Raw genomic sequence first — 10986 nt, 5'->3', positions numbered from 1 at the left:
AAAAGATTTGCCATGCAAATGTGATCAATTGTCACAGCATTGAACATTTCCTGTACAACGTGCATTTAACTCGACCCTATTATATCCAAACACTCACCCATGGGAGTCAACAAAAGGTAGGAATCAACACAGAACATTTTTTCCTCCTGGCCCTTTCACATGTACTTTTCCTCCACACCGGAGTCTTTTCCAAGTTTTAGCTCAGCTGTGATTTAGTAAGTTCTGCCAAAGCACTGTCATACACTACACATAGACAGTCAAGTACGCCCAATTTAATAAATGTTGAAAGACGAATATAATATTACAAGAACACCCTAAAACACATACTCACCAGAAAGTTCATTTTCCCCTTGTTTCAGCTGTCAGAGCCCTTGTAAAATATATTTCCAACCAATGTGATGAGTTTGTGTCTCCTCCTCCCAACAAGCTTCCACAGTCCACGTATCTGCCTATGTCCTCCCTCCCTTCCTCAGTAAATTTCTTCTCCTTTCTTGTACAATCTTGCCCTCAATTATCAAGCAGATCTCGACACATTCTGCTGCTCTGTGATCTCACACAACAAGAATGAGACTGTTGTTTGTTACGTCTTGCCCCTTCTGGTGCCCTCCCTCTCGCCTGAGGAAAAGTGGGAGGAGTGTGTAACCCAACACGTCCCATACGGTTGGGTCCTGCAATTTCCCCTAACCAATCTGAGCAATGGCTCTAAACTGTGTCCCTCAAAACAAATAAAACCCTGAGCCCCATTCTCTCTTCACTCTAGTTCTTTCTTGTCTTCGAGTTTGTGTGTGTCACAGAAAGAGATCTATGACACAAGTTCTCCAGTGTTTTAATATAAAATGGTACAATTGATAGATTCTCCATTATTTTTACTAAGGTACTGGCAGTACTGGAATGGTTTCATAGTTTAACTGTACTCAACTTAATGGGGGAATTTGTGGTTTACAAAAAACCCTTTTATATATATATATATATATATATATATATATATATATATATATATATATATATATATATATATATATATATATATATATATATATATATATATATATATATATACACATACACACATCCATTATCTATGCCGCCTATCCTCACAAGGGTCGCGGGGAGTGCTGGAGCCTATCCCGGCTGTCTTCGGGCAGTAGGCGGGGGACACCATGAATTGGCTGCCAGCCAATCGCAGGGCACACAGAGACAAACAAACATCCGCACTCACAATCACACCTAGGGGCAATTTAGAGTGTGACTGATTTAGAGGAATGTGGGAGGAAACCGGAGTACCCGGAGAAAACCCACGCAGGCACAGGGAGAGCATGCAAACCCCGCACAGGGAGGCCGGGGCCGGGATCGAACCCAAAAAAAAAAAAAAAAAAAATCAGTAATGGCTAATATGGCCATATAGGATTTAAGAACACAATTTAATGCAATTTTGTAAGTGGTACAGTGAATACATTTCAAGGTATCCTGCCAGACATTTTGAGCTGAATGTTTTAACAATTATTAGGCTAGTGTTATAAATTAAATGAAGACAATTTTTTTTTTAATATATATATATATATATATTTTTTTTTTTTCATAATGAAAAAGACTTGAAGTGCAATTTAAGGCACCTTTCTTAAAACATGGACAGCACATTACAAAGTAATTTAGGTCAAAAAGAAGTTTTAAAAAAAAAGTAATTAAGCAAAGGAGTAGCTAATGCTGACAGCTGCTAGCCACTAATGCCAGAGACTTGTGCTATCTCATACAATGACAGCGTAATTAACCAGCGGTTTGTTCGTGTCCTAAATTAGCAACCGAATATGATTTCGTTGTGTTGGTGTTGGGTTAAAACTGCCGATACCCATTCACGAATGAGTCAGTGAGTGAACATGCTGCCATTTCCCGTTCGCCAACGATACAGTGAGTGAATGTACTGTACTACCATTCTCGTTCATACATTATAGCTGCAATGTTTTTGATAGAAAAACATTCGCGAACGACCCAAGACTAAGGTGATAAGCAGCCCTTCTAACTAAGTTATGTGAATAAATGTGTGAAAAAAAATTGAGAGTAACTTGTTATATTACTTACTGCCTAAATCAGCATGCTCTGAAGAAGCATGATAATGATCCTGATCATTTGAATCAGCAGTGTTGCAGCAGGGAAAGAAGGAAAACAGGCAAGAGAGCGGCTTGAGGACAGAGTTTGGAGACTGCTATGCGGATGACTGTCAAGTCTATGTCTCGCTGAGCAAAAAAGACACTTTCTCCTTAAGACCACTTTTGTCCTGTCTAGAGGACATCAAAGCATGGATGGAAATGGGGCGGGGTCCGACAATGTTCACGAATATGGTCGGCCGGAAGGGTACCCAGGTCAAGGGTGGAGGGTCGCGGCCGGACGGGCAAAAAAGGGTCAAGTGCCCAGCTCTGTTCATATCTAAAGCCTACAGTCTCAAACTTGGGTTTTAAATTAGACAGTGATCTTAAATTGGACTGGCAAATCAGCGCTGTTGTAAGTTCCAGCTTCTTTCATCTTAGATAGCTGGCTAAGGTAAAGCCCTTCCTTTCTATCAGCACTTAGAAACGATTATCCATGCCTGTGTTACATCCCGGCTAGATTGCTGCATTGCACTTTATTTTGGACTTGGCCAGTCCTCTGTCAAGCATCTCCAGTTGGTCCAAAATACTGCTGCTTGCCTCCTAACTGGAGCTCGCAAGACAGAGCGCATAACACCAATCCTGGCCTCCCATTTACTGGCTCCCAGTGCATTTTAGAGTTCATTTTAAGATGCTTTTATTTGTTTACAAGTCTTTAGATGGTCTCGCCCTGGCGCAGCTCTCTGGTGCCGAGGACTAAGCAGCGTTTCAGAGGGGATCAAGCCTTTTCTGTTGCTGGTCCTTCCCTTTGAAATGACCTTCCATTGAATGTTAGGCAAGCCCCCTCTCTGTCCATTTTTAAAACCCGATTGAAGACACATTTCTATTCTTTAGCTTTTGGTCCGACGTGAGACTGACAGTTTTCCAGTGTCTATTGTACATAGTATTTTGTGTTTTAATTTATTGCTTTCACTTGTTACATTATTACTATTTTGTTATTGTAATGTGAAGTGCTTTGTTACAGCTGTAGCGCTATATAAATAAAGTTATATTGTATTATTGTATTGTACACTGTTCTCTTGATTTGGAAGTAAATACCCTCAATTTAAAGCTGAAAGTCTGCAGTTAAAGCACATTTTGCTTAATTTCAAACACACTATGAAGGTTTTTATATTGAAAAATATGAAAATTGCGGTGGTGGTCGACTGGTTAGCACGTCCGTCTCACAGTTCAGAGGTCGTGGGTTCGATCCCGGCTCCGGCCTCCCTGCGTGGAGTTTGCATGTTATCCCCGTGCCTGCGTGGGTTTTCTCTGGGTGCTCCGGTTTCCTCCCACATTCCAAAAACATGCATGGTAAGTTGATTGGACACTCTAAATTGCCCCTAGATGTGAGTGTGAGTGCGGATGTTTATTTGTCTCTGTGTGCCCTGCGATTGGCTGGCAACCAATTCAGGGTGTCCTCCGCCTACTACCCGAAGACAGCTGGGATAGGCTCCAGCACGCCCCACGACCCTTGTGAGGAGAAGCGGTATAGATAATGGATGGATGGATGAAAATTGTGTCCATGTCCAAATATTTATGGACCTGACTGGATGACCTTCGTGGATTGGGTTATTGGTTCAAGCAAGACTGATATGCAAAGTAATATGTAATACATATATGTTCATTCTGTATTTGTGAAATCCCAAAAGGGGAATTCAACAAGCCAGCAGTCGAGACCCATAGACTGTGTAACTACAGTAAATCCAAACTCAAAATCACGTTTGAAACACTAGTAGCGGTCTGAATGGCTGGCCTGCATGCTCTTCCCAGCATGTGGCTATAAAATCAAAGGGGTTTTGAAAACAAATTAGCACATTATGTGACCCAGTTGATTCATTAAAATAAATGTGTATCGAAATGAATATCGGGTTTATTTACTACTTCAATGTGGTTGGGTGGTGGTCCGACGAATGACACTGACAGTCACAGTGTTCAGTCTTGTTACATTGTGCAACAGAAACGTAAGTGCGAAATTAAATATGACAGAATACACAAAGACGGGAAATATATAAGTTACTGATACCGACAGTTGCCATACTTACGGGGACAGACATTTTGCTGGTTTACGTCCTTGTCCTAGCTGGCTGTAAAACAAATGGTGGTTTCTTTAAGCCTTTTACACGCACGGTGATTCCTTCAAGGATTTTTCAGCGGAAAAAGGGATATCCACTCCTCCCGGAGAGCTCATTCCTCTTCCTCTTATCATAATTCACTAAAACGAAGAGCCTACTTAAGTCGGCGTCGTTAAATCCTCGATAAAACCTTCATGTGACAATAGTGATTTTACTGCAAGTCAGCAGTTTCGCCCTATTTATTTTCCGTATGAATACGAACAATTACTGTAACGTTATCAATTAAAAATAGCATACAATATTTGCACGTTAAACACCCGACACATCTCAGTACGCACAGGACGCTTGTCAACTGGAACAGACCACCACATCTGTGGGTAGATATTTACCAACGAAGACCTTAAAGGGACCGCTTCATGACAATCCATTTCTGTGTACGTGAAGCTATCCCAACTTCATGTCAATTTTTTTGGGGGGGGGGGGATTCTCGCCTGCAGTTACAAAACTGAAAAACAGCATCGTCACACTCACACCTAGGACGGTTTTTACATTCCGCACAGATGAAATGTATGGAAGACCATAATCAATACATCTATTATTATTATTATTATTATTATTATTATTATTGTTATTAATTCATTTATTTTTAACTACGACAGGAAGCCCGTTTCTGCCAGGTTCTTTTTTTGTTTTTGTTTATTGTTTTTACTCCGAATGGCAAAGACATTTCGGAAAAGTTTTGTGTGCGTGTGTGTGCGCCGGGGAGGGGTGGGATGGGGGGCTAATTCTGGGTGTACCACCCCTACTGCCCGAAGATGGGCTCCAGCACGCCCGCGTCCCTCGTGGGGATACGCAGTTTGGATACTGGATAGATAATGTATATACGGAGAGAGAGAGAGAGAGAGAGAGAGAGAGAGAGAGAGAGAGAGAGAGAGAGAGAGAGAGGGAGATAGGGAGATAGGGAGATAGGGAGATAGGGAGATAGGGAGATAGGGAGATAGGGAGATAGGGAGATAGGGAGAGAGAATGACACGTCACTGCCTACATTTACATGGACAAAATTTCTTTAAACAAATCAGAGTTCTGATTAAAATTATGATCGGATATACTGTTTTTAAACTAAAAATATTGATCCGATTAGGACTTGCATGTTCATGCATCACACCTTCGAGCGGAACAAATTATTTTGACATGTGTAGATGACCAAATATACCGGAAGTAGTAGTAGAAGAAGCCGTAGCGTCTTCCGTGTCAACAAAACATTGCTCCATCCATTTTACTTTAAATGTTAGTTATTTTGCGGATTTTCCCGCTTGCGCTGTTACGTCGAGTTAACACTTCCTCATATCCAGAGCTGCACACTTGACCCTTTTTTGCCATCTTCTGTCCTCCGTCCGCGACCAGGGTACCCTTCCGGCCTCGTCCCGCCGTCCTTATTTATGATAATTATCTCCCCCCCCAACCCTGTCCGTCCCCGTCCTTTTAAAGCGCTTCCGTCCTTGTATTCCGTCGGTCCGTCGGACTAAAATCCACCTCCACCCTTGCTTAGACCGACCCTTTTTTAAAACTGGTCGCCCCCCGGTCCTCCGTCCGGGACGGAGGGACGGACCGTTCCGACCCAGGGACGGACTGCCCAGCTCTGCTCATATCTCCCCAACACAATGCAGTGACGCAGTCTGACTTTACACTCTGTGCTACCTGCAGCTGCGAGGGTTAACCACTGCAACATTACATTAAAAAAAAATAAAAATAGAAGTTTGACCACAAGAGGGCCCTTGGGCTGACAAAACCAACCCCACGTCATCTACACTAGTGCTCCCGGGCCACTTAGTGTCCCCAGTCCGCTCCTGTAACTAAATCAGTGTTTCAAACATTGCTTGCCTACGATATCAGTGGCACATGTCAATATTTAAAAATTTGATAGTCTGTAGGTTATTTTTCAGTTCTTGCTTGTGGTCAGAAAAAAATGCTAAATATAACATTTTATTAACAATTAATGATGATCTTGATCAAATTTATTTCATTTTAAATATTTGATTCACAAAGCCTGTACATATGGAATTATTGAGAAATGTCTTCTTTTCTCAGGGTGGATAGAAGTACAAAGTTCATTCTGGCCATGACATTTCAAGAATGTGAAATCTATTTAGTGAATCACCCATACTAAATCAGTCCATATAATAATGAATTGAGATTTATCATGATTAAATGGTTTGCTAAGCAACGAAGCCCATGGTATTGTTCCTGTTGAAATGTTTTGTAGGTCTGGAGTCCATAAGCCCAATTAGCAATTTACAAAACAACTACTTACTCAATGCGTGTTCATTTTATCTTTCAAGAAGGTATACAATGTAAAGACTCACACAAGTCAATTGAATTTTCCCGTCATCTTTTCTTTACCATCTCTGAAGTTTAGGAATCATACAATAATCAGATCTGGGCAGCTTTTCCATCCTCGCAAATGCTCTCACCCGAGACGGGCGAGGGAAGAAAAGGGGCACAGTCTAACATGCAGCCCTCACATTTATACCGTCTTCAAAATCTAAACATAATGTGGGCTGGTCTCATCCCTGGCTGGCCCTGCCTATGGGGCTGATCTTCACCAGCTGGTCCCGCGCTCAGATCAGGGCACGCCAACTCTGAGACTTTTAATTGATGGTTGGTTAACCTGTTGGCTAATATAAAGCCATTCATATCGAGTTAGATCCTTCATGGCATCAGTGTGGATGATGCCATCATCTACCTCCTCCACACTTCACTCTCCCACCTGGAGAAGGCGGGGAGCACAGTGAGGATCATGTTCTTTGATTTCTCCAGTGCTTTCAACACCATCCAGCCCACCCTATTGGGAGAAAAGCTGGAGCGGGCAGGAGTGGCCCACCACCTCACCAGATGGATCCAGGACTACCTCACAAACCGGCCGCAGTATGTGAGGACACAGGACTGTGTGTCACGTGCTCCTCTGTAGCACGGGGGCTCCGCAGGGAACTGTCTTGGCTCCCTTCCTGTTCACCCTCTACACCTCGGACTTCAACTACAACACCCCTACCTGTCACCTGCAGAAGTTCTCTGACGACTCTGCGATTGTCGGCCTCATCACAGGCGGAGATGATCGGGAATACAGAGAACTTACTCTGGGTTTTGTGGACTGGCGCCAGCAGAACTGCCTCCTGATCAATGCGGGGAAATCCAAAGAAATGGTGGTGGATTTCGGTAGGCGCCAGCACTCTTCACCTGCACCAGTGAAGATCCGGGGAACAGATGTTGAGAGAGTCTCAACTTACAAGTACCTGGGTGTTCATCTGAACAATAAACTGGACTGGAGCGACAACACAGACGCCCTCTATAGGAAGAGTCAGAGCAGAGACTTCCTACTCAGGAGACTGAGGTCTTTTGGGGTTCAGGGGACACTCCTCAGGAACTTTTATGACTCGTGGTTGCATCGGTCATTTTCCAGGGAGTGGTCACCTGGGCAGGCGGCGTCTCGGCCCGGGACAAGAAGTGGCTGGACAAACTGGTCAGGAGTTTCTCTGTCCTGGGCTGCTCCCTGGACTCAGTGGGGGACAGGAGGATGATGGCCAAGCTGTCATCAATGCTGGACAACCCGGCCCACCCCCTCCAGGGCACCCTAACAGCACTCCACAGCTCCGTCAGTGACAGACTGTGACACCCTCGCGATTGACACCCTCGCGATTCCGCCGCTCCTTCTTGCCTGCTGCCGTCAGACTCTTTAACAAGAACATTGTGTAGTCTCTACAAACTGGCGGACATTAGTGCAATTGTGAGTTTATATCGTGCAATACTCAACATTCCCCACTAATGTTAGTCTAGTTTTATTTTTATCCAATGTTGTTCCTTACATTTCACTGCAGCACTGCAGCACTGTCACTTATTTAGAGTGTTTTTCCTCTGTACTATTTACAGGCTAAAATGAATGTTCCTTCATGCTTTTTATGTAGATGTATGTTGGTGTGTATATACATGTGTATATACACATAGTTACTGCGTATATTTACATAGGGTTGATTCTGAATGTTTGCCGTTATTGTTATACATTAATGGCTACATTATGCCGCCGTCCCTGTGTGACCTACATCTTTGCTGCTGTAACAATGAAAATTTCCCCACTGTGGGATCAATAAAGGCCTTCTTATTCTTATTATTATTCCTTATGTTTCATTATTATTATACGCTTGCTTACTATTTGCTAACAGCAAAGCGACCTGAATGTATACCCACAACTGATATAGAAAAATGCAGGACTCAAATTCCACAGCTGTATTGTACTGTGTATTGTGAGGTTGATCTTATTTTAATTTGGTCATTTTGGATGGTTTTCTAGCATGAACCACCCATTTAAAGTCATACCACCCAATTGGGTTTACAGTGAGTCCAGACTTGGACTTGGCCACTCCAAAACCTTCATTTTGTTTATCTGAGCCATTCCGTGGTGGACTTTCTGGTATATTTAAGGCCATTGTTATGCTGCATAACCCAAAGCAACTTCAGCTTGAGGGGAAAAAACAATAACGTTCACCTAACTGATTTACCACAACCAAATGGTTTGCTAAGCAAAGCAGCCCATGTTATTGTTCCTCATGCTCATGTTTATTAATTATGGGCCTGAAAATTACATTAGTTTCATGGGAGTCCAATGAAAATTGAAGCTGAAGAAGATTTCTTTGACAAAATTAAATGAAAAATCATAAACAATGATAACAACTTAACAGCTTTGTTGATAGAACTCAATGACAGAGCAAATGGTGGTGGCCCACTGCAATACTGTACACCTCTTGCATAAGGGTGAAGACAAACAGCTTCAAGGTAACCATGTGAGTTGCACAATTTATATTTGCTGCCCTTTAAACTTTGCAGATGCAAGTGCATAAATAATCCTAAGCACTCAGAAAACCCATTGCAATCTTGTCTTTATACAGTCGCAATTACGGTAAAGACATGCAGTTGTTCAGACACTCACATATTCATACATACTTGACAAATAACACCATCCATTTTGCTGTCTGCTATTGCATGAATGCAAAATGGCTGCCACATCCTGGTACTTCAGATCACAGATCCCTCTGGTGTATTGCAACAACATCAGTTACCAATACCAGGTATCGGTATTGAGCGGCCTTATTTCAAGGTATCGCAAATGCCAACAAAAATATTAAATTAGCTCATAACTAATTAAAAAAAATTAATTGTATGTTTTTGCAGATTAGACTAGAATTTATTAACACCAGAAGCTCATGGTTTATAGGCTGGAAAATCCAGGTAATTGTTGTTGACAATGACATCAAACAATTTTCTTAAACACTGCCATAAATGGGGAACATTAGGCTTCTCAGAATCTGTTGCTGTTGTCATTAATGCTCCCTGGTCTATGTTCCTTCATGTTGCTGTCGGATACAGAGGCAAATTATTTGCATTGTTGTCTCGTAGCAAGAAGATTTGAGTAATGGTTTAAACATGCCCCCCTGAATGTTTTATGTCAGTCAAACATTCAGGGAACTGTAAAGTAGTAATGTCAAACCCGTATGCATTTGGATGCTTTCTGAAGTATATTTTGAAAAGTGGAAGCTAGTTGAAAGTGGACTGATTGAGAGATGAGTTGCAAGTAGAATTGGAACAGTTAAAGAGTCACAGTGTTCCCAAAAAGACTGACTTAGCATCACATATTTGATGAGCATTTTACATTTGTCATTTCAACAATCTCTTCATGAGATTTTTATAATACTGATGCTGAAACACCAGAATATATAATTTACAGTGAAGTACATTTGACCGCACCCTGCTGGGACTCTAAAGTTACGCTTGGTTAAAGCGGAAGTCAACCCAAACATCTTTTTTTTCAAGAATATGTTCCCAGCAGGCCCAATAGTTGAAACGGCATTCTGATTAATATTGCGTTTGTGGAATACAAGTTAAGCACCAAAATGCACTCGTTTTTAGCCATCTCTGGGGGTGGCCATTTTGTCTTCTGTCGACTGAAAATGACATCACAACTGCCCATAACGACTAATCACGGCTGACCTGTCTTCTGAATCTGAGCCGCGATTGGTCGTTGTGTCATTTTCAATCGACAGAAGACAAAATGGCTGCCCCAGAGATGGCTAAAAATGAGTGCATTAACACATATTCCACAAACGCAATATTTATCAGAATGCCCTGTTTCAACTAGTGGGCTTGCATAGAACATATTCTTGAAAAAATAATTTTTGCGTTGACTTCCTCTTTAAGTGCTTCATGACATTTGGCTGGATGTGCGCGCCATACTGGCAATGACAAAAGCGCAAGATCACAGAGAGGAGGGGAAATACAAAACAGAGGAGCGACACTGGGATGTGAGGATGAGACAGGTAGGACCTTTCTTCAGGGAGGGGTCAAGTGGCTGGAAGCAGATTTTAAAGAACCGGCTACGGACCTTATGTATTGTATAAATTCAATTGATTGAAAAATAATAATAATAATAATAATAATAATAATAATAATAATGCTTTTGATGTAAATTCATCCATCCATTATCCAATTCACTTCTACAAGGAAATCAAGGTGTAAAAGATGGATGAATCAATACCTAGATATGTGATTCAATGTCACACTTAACCAGCGGTTATGTCACTTGCTCTATGTCACTCATGAAATCTGAATCTGCCAGAAAGGGCTAGAGGTACCACCGCCTGCTGTCCCTCAAAAACAACAGAGGTCTCATTATTCCATCTGAAGTCACTGTGGAGGTCGTTCGCCAGGCAGCAGCAGATTCCAGACGATCACACTCCATGAATATG

At 42.1% G+C, this 10986-nt stretch overlaps 1 protein-coding gene across 2 annotated transcripts in view; it reads right to left on the bottom strand.

The window, feature by feature from the left end:
* Nucleotides 1-4599, bottom strand: part of bcar1 (BCAR1 scaffold protein, Cas family member) — a 25435-nt gene extending 20836 nt beyond the window's left edge. Inside the window, exon 1 of one of the 2 annotated variants that reach the window (XM_086028025.1) lies at nt 4166-4599. In XM_086028025.1, coding sequence (XP_085884151.1) covers nt 4166-4177 — 12 coding nt within the window. In that variant the 5' untranslated portion in view covers nt 4178-4599. Of the gene's footprint in view, nt 1-331; nt 587-4165 lie in introns of those variants that run through there. The other variant, XM_086028024.1, reaches the window with a different exon arrangement.
* Between the last annotated feature and the right edge of the window lie 6387 nt (nt 4600-10986).

Source organism: Filicampus tigris, chromosome 4, assembly GCF_054856515.1.
Source record: "Filicampus tigris isolate MCC_2025a chromosome 4, RoL_Ftig_1.0, whole genome shotgun sequence".
Taxonomy (NCBI): domain Eukaryota; kingdom Metazoa; phylum Chordata; class Actinopteri; order Syngnathiformes; family Syngnathidae; genus Filicampus; species Filicampus tigris.
Note: the sequence above shows the minus strand (reverse complement) of the source record. Positions and strands in the feature narration are given on the sequence as shown.